The sequence below is a fragment of the Diabrotica undecimpunctata genome, chromosome 9 (assembly GCF_040954645.1).
Source record: "Diabrotica undecimpunctata isolate CICGRU chromosome 9, icDiaUnde3, whole genome shotgun sequence".
In the NCBI taxonomy this organism is placed as follows: domain Eukaryota; kingdom Metazoa; phylum Arthropoda; class Insecta; order Coleoptera; family Chrysomelidae; genus Diabrotica; species Diabrotica undecimpunctata.
Window position 1 is genome coordinate 31,791,729 of NC_092811.1, and position 15,010 is coordinate 31,806,738.

The 15,010-nt window shown below is 33.5% G+C and overlaps 1 protein-coding gene across 8 annotated transcripts in view; it reads left to right on the forward strand.

Annotated features, from left to right (window-relative positions):
* The window catches only part of Bap170 (Brahma associated protein 170kD), a 197,610-nt gene that overhangs the window by 63,600 nt on the left and 119,000 nt on the right, over positions 1 to 15,010 (forward strand). For all 8 annotated transcript variants that reach the window (XM_072543110.1, XM_072543109.1, XM_072543112.1 and 5 more), the window contains exon 3: positions 46 to 143. In XM_072543110.1, coding sequence (XP_072399211.1) covers positions 46 to 143 — 98 coding nt within the window. The remainder of the gene's footprint in view (positions 1 to 45; positions 144 to 15,010) is intronic.

Genomic DNA, 15,010 nt, shown 5'->3' on the forward strand with positions numbered 1-15,010 from the left:
CTTCTTATTGTGGATTGAATGTATTATGATTTTTTTCTTTTTCAGGTTAACTCGAAGAATACGTGGTCTGAACTTTTGCCGGTATTTAAACTACCTGCGTCTTGTGTCAATGGAAGCATTGCTCTGAAACAAATCTACTTAAGGTGAGTACAAATTTTTTTAATATTATTGTCATCATCTCTATATGTGACCCTTCTAGATTTCTGGTCAGTTGATCATCCACTAACTAAAAATATTTAAGTGAGGAAAGGATTTTCGCATTGTATCTTATAAACTAACAGCCCTATAAACATTTTATCCGACATTATTTGTAGCAAATTAAATTGTCTACAAATTTATTTTTATTACTTTTTATGGTAAAATGGAGAATAAAAAAGTTATTAACAAAAATAACTAACAATTTTTGAACAAATTTTCTTTTCGGCCTTAAATTTTTTTCTAGTCATTTTACAATAAAGCACGTCCGAGCAATATTATAGAGGATTTTGCAACGAATCATTTTCACTAAAAAATTGTTTAATTTCATTAATTTCTCTGGATTTTACAGCGCTCCGAAGTTGAGCCAGTTCTGTATTACTCGTAATAATAAGATAAAAACGAACCATTAGACTTAGCTATTATATATTTTATAATCATTGCATTTTACAGATACAGTTTAATAAGAGCCCCGTACCAACATTGTCCCAAAATAAATTTCTTGGCAATGAAAAGAACAAAACAAACTAAATAGACATTCTCAAAACTGCTCTATCGGAAGTGGGTTTTAGCCTCGATCAGTCTTGAGTCTAATGCAGATATAGTCACCATCCGTTCTGGGCTTGCTGTATTCCAATCCTATGACTCTATGATTGTCGTAACCGAGGACATTGAAATTTTTGTCTGGCTCACAGCATTAGGAAAGGAAGCAGTCCAATGTTGTGTGTCCAAAGTGTCCAATTGTTTTAAAACTTGAAAAGGGTGAAGTCGCATCAATTATACTGCCTTTCAAGTTTAATATATGGCGACGTCATTGCAGAGAATTTGCTGTGTCCCCATGCTTTTCCAGGATGCGACCCAACATTAGTAGCTTACAAGATTGTCTCAAAATTTTACAGAAACATCCTGAGTAAGCTAGAGCGGAACAGAATTATTTCTCAGTCAGAAAGCCGAGTAATCTTTACCTCTGGCCACTGTTTTTGACTCTTTATATGGTGCAAATAAAGATGATTCTCTAACAGTATGAGATACCAACGATTCGCTAAGATAGTGACGAAAATTACATTAAACTTATCATCGCTTATACCAACACAAGATGTTGCTGGTTTCCACAGTGTTAGAGTTTGTCACCAGGAAAACTTCGATCCTGAAGATTGTAGCTGAAAAAAGCTTGAAAAATTTAGATAACAATCAAAACTTTCAAAACTCCAGCTACCCCGAACTTCTTCAAATATTTTTCTGCAGATGCAAGGGACTGCAAACTGTGAAAGTATGTGTAGTTACCGACAAGTAGACCTCTAATGCTCTGCAGTGTGCGTCAACTGTTCTGGTGAAACCTGCAGTGATCTAATAGAAATATTAAAATTATTCGAATAATTCGAAAATGAATAACCCACAATGACGCCAATTCCAACTTCCGTTCTTTCGCAAACATTCACCTTCGATACTGAATTAGATACCGAACCGCAGCCTGGATCATCAAAGAAAATGAAAAAACAATAGCTTTTTAAATATATAATTATGCTTAATATTATCTCGTCTTGAAATCGTCACTGAATTAGGTCTAATGGAGATACCACTTAAAAAAGACTCCAGACTCTTCCTCATAGTTGGTCCCTCATAGGTGGTCGGGAAAAAGGTCGATAATAAACTAATAATACCACAGAAATGTTAACTGAATAATAAATTATATGAATAAAAAATATATAATAAAAAACTAAGCCTAATGGTTCGTTATGAGTATTCTTATGAGTATTCAAGAACCTTGTCAACTTCGTATTGCTGTAGAACCCAGAGAAATTAATGAAATTAAACACATTTGTAGTGAAAATTATTCGTTGAAAAACGTCTATAATATTCCTCTGATGTCTTTTTATTGTAAAATGACCAGAAAAAAGTTAAAAGTTCAAAAGAAAATTTGTTAAAGAATTTCTAGTTTTTTTATTTTCCATTTTATGATTATAAGTAGTAGGAATAAAGTTGTGACAATTTAATTTGCTACAAATAATGTTAAGTAAAAAATATCAAAATTTTTTATCCACACGCACAAGCTTAATATTTAAGTGTAATTAGATAGAATTCCATCCTCTGTTTTACTTCATTTGCCGTTACCTCCTGTCCGTGACCTAGTCTAATTTATCTTAAAAAACAATGTATTGATGGGTTCCTAGACAAAAAACGAGGGCCATGTTTTATCCCCATTCTATCCTTAATAATTATTTTAATGCTTAATATTTGTACTTATGTTTGAAATTTATAATATATAGATTATACCAGACAATCTTCCTTTTGGTTTTTAAAAAAATATTAGTATGTTGTGTCTGGCTGTATAGCACTTGCCCATGCCGATAAAGAAAAAAGATCATGAGTTTCATTCGATGATTACTTTAATTGTTCCTAGTAGAGTTTTATTAAGTTAATGCTTTAGCTGGAAACAATAAATTATTGAACGTTTGCGTATGTGACTAAAATTTCCGAGAAATCATTAATATATATATATATATATATATATATATATATATATATATATATATAAAGTAGCTTAGAAATTCACTGTAATCGACAATGACTTACTTATAGTAGATTAGGGTAGACTGGGGCTAGTTGTGCCACTTTGGACAAAATAATTTTTAACATTTTTTTCGTAATTTTTAGGGCTGTTAGATTACTTTAATGAGGTACTATTTTTAATTGGGAATCATTATTTGGGAACATCAGCAATTTTTAAGCAATACCTTACAGTATGTAAATAGTTTTACAAAATGCACATATTGTCACAATTTGCCCCAATATGGGGTAAGTTGTGACGAACTTGGGGCAGGTTGTGACAGTAAATATTTTTAAATATAATAAACTTTAGTTGGAGAATAATAACAAAGTTTCCATAATAAATTTATTTTATAGTTAAGTATAGATACATAAATGTTTGATAAATGTTTATGTAAGAAACAAATGTGTAGAAAAACATCTAGTGAATTTAAAGTAAAATAAAAAACTTAATCGCTATCGTCAATTTGTGCTGATTCTACTTGTAGTTCTGAAGAGTGGCAGTTTATACAAACATAATAAAGATCATCTTTTGTGCACTTTACATGAGCCCACCTCTTGCATTCCATACATTGCACCCAGTCTTCTCCTAACCTAGACTTTTTATATGGTCCCATACAAACTAAGCAAAAGTAATCTTCTTCCTCTTCTTCTGAGCTGTCTTCTCTTTTTCTTGTTGCGGTCTCTTTCTTTGGCGCTGCTTTTTTCTTAGGCAACAGTTGTTTTGAGTCAAATAATTTTTTCTTTATTTTATCCTCTTTGCACTTTATTGTTTCCTTCCTCTTTAACTCTTCACTGCGAATTGTCTCCTTGACAGGTGTGCTAGTCAAAATTGCCGATGTTAAGCTCTTACGTTTTTTATTTTTTCGAGGACCAGCTTTTGGCAGAGGTCTTATATCCATAGGGCTGACAGGCAGAACTTCGGCATGGAATGATCCTGGTAGGTTGGCCTGCGATGATCCTTGTTGATATGGTCCTGGTTGATAGGTATGGAAGGGTCCTGGCTGGTTAGCATAATATGACGACGGTTCAGGTTCATCGAGATGCTGAAACTCTTTAAGCTGCCCAGCACTGGCTTCCTCATTACCATCTACGATGTCAATAGGCCTATTCAAAGGTCGGTCGGTCACCGAAGAACACAGAAAGTCTTCTTCATTAAAAATGTTTCTATTGAATTCCCATATTCCTGTAGAACGAAATCCTGCCTGAACATTTGTTGGTGTTACAGCTTTAGGTAATGCTGTTTTCACTATACTTGGGATGTCATAAATTGAGACTGTGTTTCCAGGATGAGATTTCATCCATCCACACATGGCGTCGTTTAAAAACTTCTTAAATGGACCAAAAACGGAAACATCCAGTGGTTGAAGTCTATTTGTTGTATGGGGAGGGAACGATAAGAGAGTAATACCGTGCTCTGTACAATAGTCAAGGACTTCGATATATAGGTGAGCACTGTGGTTGTCTAACAGAACTAAAACCGGTGATTTCTTTGAGCACCTTACTTTTTTTACAAAATGCTTCATAAAAAACAAAAAGTCCGGGCCTGTTATCCAGCCACTTGGGTTAGCAGTACCACAACAACCTACTGGCCCATCACGTACAAAATGCTCCTTGTAAAACTTACGTGGAAAAACGAACATAGGAGGAACTGAGTTACCCTCTGCGTTAATAGCAAGAACCATAGTAACATTGGTCCCCCTCTCAGCTGAAGTGACACCACCAACTCTTTTCTCGCCTTTCTTCGCTATGATTTTTACCGGTTTTTGAACAGTCCCAGTCCCTGTCTCGTCTATATTCCAAATATCATTAGCTGTAAAATGGTTTTGACTTAATACTAATTCGAGGTTATCAAAAAAGAGTCCGACATTGTGCTTGTTGAAACTTGTACTCAACTTAAGCTGTTAGCCTCAGGAACACGAATAGACACATTATTGTTACGTTGCATGAACTTTGTAAACCAATCATTACTGGCGTGTTTTGTTGCTACCCAATTCTCAGGCACAAGAACTTTGTTCGCTATAGCAAATTCAAAAGCTAAACTTTTCATTTCTTTTGGGCTAATACCATAAAATATTTTCGCTGCCTGAACAGCATATTCACAGAGCTCTTCTTCTTGTTGTTGTGAAAATATCATTCGAGGTCTTTTGTAACCCATTTCTACCACTCCATCTGGATTGGTTTGTTGTTTTTTTATATATCTAAGTAAGGACATCCGGTTAACGCCATATTTTTCAGCTGCTTGCCTTAAACTACACGATCCAGACTTAACATCTAACGAAGCCGACTCGTAACTGTTTATATTACTCCGACCACGTTCCGTTTTCCTTTTATAATTTCTCACCATTATCTGTAACAAACCCATAAACATGCATTAAAATTAGTAGGGGCATGTTGTGACACTGTCACAATCTGCCCCAAGCCTTTCGTCACAACTAGCCCCACCGTACGCCATTTTACATAAAGCCACTTGCACAGACCTTGACACGTCGTATAGAAACCAAACTGTGTCGTACTAGAGAGAAATAAACAAACTATCTACTACAACTAGAATAAGTTTCTTACCTTGTGGTTTGAAAGTGAAATAACAATTCAAAGACAACAGCAAAATTTTACTTCGTTACAACGAAATGACATATAATTTTATAAAGCGGCAGAAACGCATAGCATCACAACCAAACTACACAAACAGACTGAGGACATGCGGACGTGGAATTCTGGGTAACCGGGCGACGCTGCTACCTATGGTTAGTCTATAAAACTATTTGTCACAACATGCCCCTGTCACAACTAGCTCCGATCTACCCTACTATAATTACACCTAAAGTTACCCTTTTATAACCATAAAAATAATAAAAGATCTTTTTCTATTGTACAAAGGTGTTACTCCTAATTTTTATGTTAGGTGATAGTGTTTCTTCAAAAAAGTCCATAAATTTTAGGTCACTGGAGAACCTTATAACGTAATAGAAGTTAACCAAGATATTGTTTATGATTTGAAACAATTAGTATATAACAAATGATAGAAATCGGAAGACTGATGAAGTGCGTTAGATGGAATGATGTAAGGGAAATGGATATATCTCTAGTGAATAACCGTTAAAAATAAAAATAAAATATGACTTTATAGATGAAAATGAAAAGTGTATTTTAGACTTAAGGCGTGGGCGCAAAATTTCGGGCCAATGCTTTTTAAATGCATTAATTTTTTTCGAATCGTAAAAAAACTAATAAGTATTTATGAAAAATTTAAAGGCAGAATGAAAGACTACATTATTACTGAGGGCCGAAAGTCCCCGAAAACTTATATAATGTTTATTTTAGTAAGCTACAGTAGTGAAAAAGAAGAGAAAATTAAGTGTGACTTTTAATTTCAAATATCTCATTCAAAAAAACTTTTTGTTTATTCTAAGGTACTTTCGGCCCTCGGTGATAATGTAATCTTTCATTCTGCGTTTAAATTTTTCAAAAATATTTAATAGTTTTCTCAGGATTCGAAAAAAATGAAAAATTTGCATTTAATAAGCATTGGCCCGAAATTTTGCGTCTACGCTCTTAAACAAGAGAAGTAATACAAGAATAAAGAAACATTTATGTACACCTAAAAATTCAGTCAAAGCCTATAAAAACTTAATTCCCATTTCAAAACAAAAATATGATCGCTTGCAATAACTATGCAAGCACGGAGTTCCTGAAATGTATCACAACTTTTATAAAAATCAACACTTATTGAAGATGTAGATGATGAAGAAAACTGGTTACATATATATATCTTTACATTGTTTCCAGAAAAATTTTATTGTGTTTTTAAACAATAGTTTTTTTTTTTACCTTGAAATCAAAGTAATGAATAATCATTGTCAAATGTATCTTTGTCGTCTTTTGTGTATCTTTAGATACGATGTTAGTGACTTCAGAAATAGCAAGCAGTTGCAGCGTATCTTCACATACGATATTAAGTAATTTAAAAAAGAGAAACTGTTATATTTGATATTAGCTACGTCAATATAAGTAAATACTTACATCGCATGTTTTTTTTTAAGTTAAAATTTACAAATATTTAAGTTTTTTTTCAACTTCATAATTAATAGACATATAACGACGAATCTTCTTTTAGCTGTAGCCATAATTTACGTTTAAATCAATAAAAACTTACGTTTGTATCAATGAAAAAAACTAAAAAACTTTGGAACTGATTTTCTGAATGTTGTGATTATAGAGTTACGATGTTCTTATTTGCGAGCACGTTTTTTTTGTTGTATGGATTTAAATTGGTGACCGATTCAGATTCATTCTTCGTAAGGTTCTACCGTCTATGGCGGACAGCTCCTCTCTCAGCCTTGCCGGCATTCACTTGGTGTTAGCAACTCGACCTCTCCGGTTATCAGAATGCGCTCGCTGATAACTCGAAAATTTTACTACTATTGGTCTTGACGCAAGTACACAATCCTCCTGTCTCCAAAGTGTCTAGGTCGCTTCGACTACGTAACTTGTGCATCCGAACATAATATCGAGAGATCGGTCATAGACACTGCAGTACAGAGGAGATTCCGTTCAAAAGTCTATGCAATTAGACGCATGGGACGCGAGGCCACACGCTTTTCTAATCAGGACCGTACCAGGTAGCTGTAAATTATTGTAGGCTACCACAACGGTCTTCATGCATTCCCAAATAAATGCATAAATATATAAATATTTTTATGGTTCCAGGTTGGGGTTTATTAGAACAAATCAATAAAAAATATACAATTTACAATGTTGTATTCACATCATTATGACACTTTATTATGTAAAGATTCTTTAAAAATATAATTTTTTAACTTGTCCAAATTGTTCAACGACACCGTCAATGCCGAGTTGGGTAATACGTCTTGTGCAATAACAATATATAGTATTTTTAATATAAAAATGCGTGCACGTCACAATTATAAAGTGACGTCACTTAGAGTTCAAATTTTCCTAACACAGCTAATAATACGAAACCCATACGGAACTGCGCGATCTTTCATAGGCGTCAACATGGTGTAATAATCAGAAAAATGCAATCATCATTATATTGGGAATTTTAGAATTATATTGATTAAATAACCAAAAACATTTGTTTATATTAATAATATAAATTTTATGAAATAACTCTTTAAGTCTAATATTCCACAAAATAATAATTTTAATTAAATATATTAGACAATTGTACGCAACTGATACGGGAATTATTGTTTTGTATTGTGATTGTGCTATGCCAAAACAACTAAATAGTCTGTAGAAAGCTGATAAGCTTTCATATAAGATAGATTATTTTGAACAAGAAATAATGGCGGGACGTTTTTATTATTAATGCTCTAAAAGTGGTAAATTTAAAATTTAGAATATATAATTTTGTATTAAAATGTTTTCTTATGTATTTTAGTGTGTTGCAGTAATCTTAAAACTAAGTGTATTTGCTATTAATATAATAGTTTGACAAATAGTTGACATTTTAAAAAATTCCTCACTTACTAACTCCTGATGTTTTGGCAACGCTGTGGGGTTCTTATGTCGTATATCTTAAATGACGTGCACGTATTTTTATATGAAAAATACTACATTCAGTAGTTGCATACAATTTTGTTCCTACTTTCATAAAAAAACCCAAAAAATATTTTATTTAGATAGCATCAAGTGAAGGAAAATATAAAGCCTGTAATTTAATAGCAAACTATTTAAAATAATTAATTTGCACAACAATTTAATTTCAATTTAACTCTACCTGTCTTTATCTGCATCAGTAAAATTCAAAATAAATGTACAATTTATGTACTTCTTGTTTTGTGGCTTCTCTAAATGTAATAGTACTTGTGTGAGCTCTGGCATTATCCTCCTCATTATCTGAAATTTAGGTGTTGTGGAGGATCTCTTGAAGCAGAGCTCTGTCTACAACTAAAGATTTTTCAAATGAAGTAATTTCATTTTGGTACTTGTTGCAATAATATTTGTAGAATAGGGTTGAGCTGTAATTTCGTGCATTTGTGATTCAGAAATATAGAAAAATTAACCATTTTTCCATTTGATTCTAATGGAAAAATTTAAAGTTTTTGAAAGAATATTTTTACAGTTAATAATTTTTGCATTTGATACTCAAATGTTGCTCGTATCTACGACATACCCTTGTATCCCAGTATTCCACCGATCTCCAGCAAGCAGCTTTAAAATGTTGTATAAATACTGGGAATTTGAGGCTTGTTTCAGATATTTTCAAATGTGTTTTTTGTTCAATACTTTTAACCTTTTTTGCGTCAATCCTATTTCAATAAAATGAATTTGCTGGTAATTTCGGTTTCTTTTTTTCCTTCACTAAGCTTTTTTGTGCGTCCTGTAGCCCTTCTTTTATTTGGCGATCGGTCTCTTGTTGTCCTTGCGGATCTCTTTTCTTGAAATGTTTATTCCAATATATTTCTCTTCCACGGTTTATTTCATATCTCATTCTAATTTCCTCATTTCTTATTTGCCACTCAGAACCATAAAAATAAAAATGTTTATTGTTCTAACATGTTCACGTCAAACAATAGATATTTACAATCAATCGGTCAATCAGTTAATGGATTTCACGATGTATCCTCTGCACTTTCTTTCTGGCGAGGATATCCTTGATATTAAGCAGTCTTCCTGTGACCTGGTGGGAAAATTTTCTGATACTGTTCATGGTCACCTCCCTCAGTGGTGTGTACTGGGGCCTTTCTTGGATGGTTACGTTTGAAACTCTGTTTTGCCATGATGATTCATTTATTAACCCTGTAGCATGCCGTTTCTGTTCTTATTAAGTTGATCCCCGCTGTTGAACTCTATACTGTGACTGCATATAATATCATCTATCTAACGTAGGCATTTCGTTTGCCTGTGTAATTAAGTCTCTCTACGATCCTCCTGTTGTCCTTGTCCTTGTCTGCGGTTTCGATTGCTGTGTCGTTTGAATATAGGGCTGTGTTTGTTCTGGTACCAGTGGGCAAACCGAAAACAAAAATAATATATAAACTACATTCATTTTACATATTCCCAATTGTTAACAGAAGCACGTGAAAGCCAAACAGGGTCGTACTGATGTGTATTATATGACTTTTAAAAATATTTACTTTTGAAACTATTAGTGTAAGAATTTCTTGAAATTTAATCATTAAATCACAATTAAACTAAACTCTAAAAAATAACACGACCAGTAAATAATTTAACAATAACTATAACATAAATATAACACAATATATTAACTTAAAAATCAACACGATACAATTTGAATTTAAACATGCTGGCAAGTTTGGATCTGTAACATGAGAATCTGTCTGACTTAAGGCAATAAATTATATTTAATAGCTTCTTGACGAATGAGACGGCGAATGTCAACACGTGCGTTTGTTGACTGATGGGAATTTGCTAAACGAATGAACTTTAGTATCGGTGATAAAATGCTGCCCTGAGGCATTCCTTCTTGAACTGCTTACATCCTGGGCATCTTTTTGTCAGCTGAAACCTGAAAAGTTGTATTAGTCAAATATTTATCACATATGTTGACTAAGTAATGGAGCAGCTTGGTTCTTTCCGGGTAATTTTCCTGATCCGATTTGTCTCCCTTTTTGAAGAGAGGTATTAGGATGCTTGATCTCCATTCTTGAGGAATTCTGTTTTGTTCTATTATTTTCTGGATTAGTTTTAATAGTTTTTTGGTCAGATCTGGTGCGCCGTACTTTAAGAGTTCGTTCGGCATTCTGTCCTTTCGGGGTCATTTTTATTCTTAAATTTTCTTGATGCTTCCTTTACATCATCCTTCTCAATATTTATTTTTCCTTTGTCGTCACCTCTGGTGTTGGTGGTTCATTATCGTCACCTTTAGCAAATAGGAATCGAAAGTAGTCTATCCAAGTTTCCTTCAGAATGTGTTTCGTTTTTATTAGTTCGTTCCTATCTTTTCTTTGTCTTTGTGTTCCGTAGAAGTCGTGTTACATCTGTTTTGAGAAACTCTGTCAGTGTTCCCTTTTTATTTGTCTAACTTAAGTAGGGTAAGGTGTATGGATAAATAGGAAAAGGGAGCAACATTTCTTATCCAGAGAAACGTCGACAAGGTTGTTGTCTAATCTGTGTTGGTGCCAAGATTATGGTTTTATTATCCACGAGCTAATAGAAATAATAATTTTATATTTAGAATTAGAAAAGACAAAAAAAAAACAAACACAAACCGGTTAAAAAAATGTCAAAACAACAAATATTGAGGAGCACTGAAATGCAGAATTTTATTTGAAAACGACAGATTAATTAGGGAGGAAAATGTGGCCGTTAACTAATACAAAGTATTCATATTTAAAAAAAATCGAGAAGTGCCATATATTAGACCAGATACTAACATAAAATATAGACCTGCAATATGAACTACTTTGTGTCAAAAAATAATAATCCTAACTGAATATGCCGAACCGTTGAAAGGGACTATCATAGTGATACCAAGGGGTCATAAAATACGGAACTTATTGAGCGTGCGCTTATTGCTTAATCCATTACTGCAGCTTCAATCTTTCATGGGTGGTATGTACGCAAGTCGCGTGCCTGACAGTGAGATTGTGTGTTGTGTGCATTATGCGAATATTGGCCCATCGCACCGTTGACGTTTTAACACCCCATCCCGGACCGACACCGTCGACAGTATGAATGGTCGGCCCCCCTACCCCGATAACTAACAATTTCTGCTCTTTTCAGTCTCATCTTCACGTGGTGCGCCACGAGACTGCCTGGCTCGCGACTCTCTACTACAGTGCTCGTCTAGTGACGAGACCAGCTCTCGTGCATATTTGGAAATGGTATTGGAACGTTAGCGATAAAACACCTATCGCCCGTGCCCAAAAAAGTTCCTACTGCAAAGTGCATTATGTAAAAAAAGCAGTGGCGTGCCCCAATTAAAAAAATCATTGATGGAAATTGATTATGTAATAATCAAACTGTTGTATTACATTCTCACAAAATTAATAAATATACTATACGTGTTTCAGTGCATCACTCATCACACCTTTCTTAAGAGGAGCGTTTGAAAACGGGAACCACTATTTATAGATAAATAAGAGCTGATGAGATTTAGGATAGAATTACTTGTCTCATGTTGGTAATTAATAATAATTTCTGTTCTTAAATTGATTTATTTCAAAATGCAATCGATGGAAGTAATTGAAAAATACTTGGGAAAAAAACTTTCTCACGGAAGATATAAACTTCTTAAACATAAAAATGCAAACAGTGGTGTGTGGGTAAATCTTGAATTAATAGATTTTGAAGGAGTTCATCAATATTTTTCACGGTGTATTTTTCGTTCAAAGATATTGTGATATGTAAGTGCCTTGAGACATAAATGTTCTCTTCACTCTCTTCCCGTTAAAATCAAAACACTCAACCTTCCTCAACGAAATTTACAATTAAATCGCTGCCAGTTTCAATAAAAGGAAGTTATTATTAAGCAACAACTAAATTTTATTGCAAAAGATCTTCCACTGAATAAAAGAAGGTAATTTTAATTTATATTTTTTATAATCTATTTTTAACTTCCGCAACTTTTCATGTGAGGGTTTAACGTGGGCGGTTTAACCAGAATATTATTACTAATTTATTACGGGATGAAAAAGTTTATTGCTTAAGCCGTTTCCGTGAAACAATGGGTATGCTAACTTTATGGTCAAGCTAGCATAGCCATAGCTATATCTCGGCGATGAAAATAGCTACAGGGCCCATTTTGGCGGTATATTTTATTGCCAATTAATTGCTGTTGATTGGTACAACTGGTTCCTAAAACTGATACGACTCTTAAATCGTATTTTGTAGAAAATTGAGCAGTGTATTTTGAAGGATAAATACTTATTATTTACATACTGTCACTGTCACTGCCAAATCTTAAAATAATTTGTCAGATAACTTATTCTGTTCAACCTCAAAAAATGGCTCCACGTGCTAGCAAAGAACTAAAAGTAAGTTTTTAATATTAAAAAAAGATGGAGAGAAGAAGAAACTCTCGAAAGAAAGCAAGGTTCTGGAAGACCAAAAATAACTACCGCTCATGAAGATCGTACGCTTTTGGAGAGATTAGAAGAGAATTCCGGGTTTCCGGAGAGAAAGACAACAGCTTGGCGCAGAATTAAAGCATCGCGTCTTAGGTACCGAACTGCAGCAAAAAAAACAAGCCAACACCACAACAGAAGCAATCAAGACTTATATTTGCTTTAAACCTTCAGCTACAAAATCAAGATTTTTGCGACACGAGTAATATTTACAGATGAGAAAATGTTTCAATTTTCTAAAAAGGACAAAATTGGGGTGTATAGACCAGATATTAATAGATTTAATCCTCTATATGTTGATAGATATCGAGCAACTGGTCATTTTAGCGCCAATGTATGAGGATGGATTTCATCTGGAGGAATGGGAATGGTATGCCGTATTGATGTCAGGTTTGTTGGACAGACTTATCTGAATATTCTAGAAATCATGTTTCCCAGTGTAGAACAGTTATATCCAGAAAATAATTGTATCCTCCAACAAGATAATTGTCCTGTTCACACTGCAAATATAATAAACCAGTGGCTCCAGAATAACAAAATCGAAACCTTACCATGGTCCAGCTAAGTCCAGATTTAAACCCAATCAAGAATGTTTGGGGGGTTTTTATAAAACATTTGTATCGGCGTAATTTTATACCTCAAAATGCTGAAGAACTGTGGACGGTATACAACGGGTTTGGGAAGAGCGCTCTGTAGAATACAATTTCATAGTTCCTTTCACGCAGATGGACCGAAGACTACAAGCTGTTATCAATGCTGATGGAGATATTACAAAATATTAATTATATTTTTACATACCTAAATTTAGTATAGTTTTGGTTTTCCAGACCCTCGAGAGTTTCTTGTGCCCCCCATTTTTTATTAATAGAAAAACTGTGGTTCTGCTTATATTAAAATGTTTTGCTGCCTCTGATAGTGCCCAGTTATCTTTCAATTTGGTTACAATTCTTGCTTTAATATATTGTTGAGTTAAGTCGTTTGTTTTATTCCTTAATAATAATAAAAATAATAACAATCCTATTTTATGTACAAACTATCATTTATATACTCTTTATAAAATGCAAAAATTTAATTGTTTGTTGTTTGTTTATTTTATTATTTGTCTGTCATCATAAATATAATATAATGTCGACCAATCAAATACACTGTTCAAATTGATCAAATAAGAGTCGTATCAGTGTTTTTTGAAACCAGCTGTACATTGACCAATTCCCAAAAACTAACTTATCATCCCCAAGCGAAAAACTCCCTCCGAAAAAACCGAGATATCAGACAAAAACGTCGAATCCAGAAAAATCATTCGCTATTATAGGAATTAATAATTGCTAATTTACTGGTAATGTTTCAGAAATTGTAACGATAAGACTACCAAAGAGAATTGAAGCTTATCGTCTTTACCTTGCCTAGCTCAGTATCTCAAGGGTGAGTTCGTCTTGTCTTAAACTAGGGATTGAACCTGAGTTCTCAGCTGATATATTTATTTAAAAGAATAAAAAAACAATAATTAACCCTGCCAAAGCTTAACAGTTAATAAGTGCTATTTATTGCTTCGACGGGCTGCTTGTGTGTTCTAGCTGTTGGGTCCTCCAATTAGGTGTTGTGGCTTCTGGAGAGCTGCAGTCACATGTGCCTGTATGTCCTGATTAGTAGTTGTTAAAATTGAATATGGCCAATCAATTCGATCTGGTCAACAAATCCAAATAAAGTTGTTGATATGCAAATAAAGCCAATAAACCTAAAAGAATTTGTAGACCATAAAAAATGAGTCTTATAATAATTTTTGCCTTCTTTTATAACTTTCAAAAAGAGGCAAAAAATAATCCCACCACAGAAAAGTTGTTTTGGCAGAAAGTGGGAGACTAAATGAAGTTAGCACAGATGTCATAGGATGTTGCTATAGATATCATGAAACTAGCTTGTCGGTCAACACGGAACAGAATAGTCTGCCGGACAAAAAGAGAGAGGGCGAATATTTATTCTACGGGACAGAAAGAGAGAGAAAATAAAGACAGAGGAAGAAAAGAAAAACAGAGGGCGCCAACTATTTTGTAAATAAAAAATAGTAAAAATTAAACTGAAGATAAAGAAATTAATAAATTAATAAAGAAATTAAAATGAAATAATTATTTAAATATAAATTAATAGAGATGTGACGTTTATAACGTTACAGATTTTGTTTACGAATGTTAAAACGTATTCCTTTAAAACCG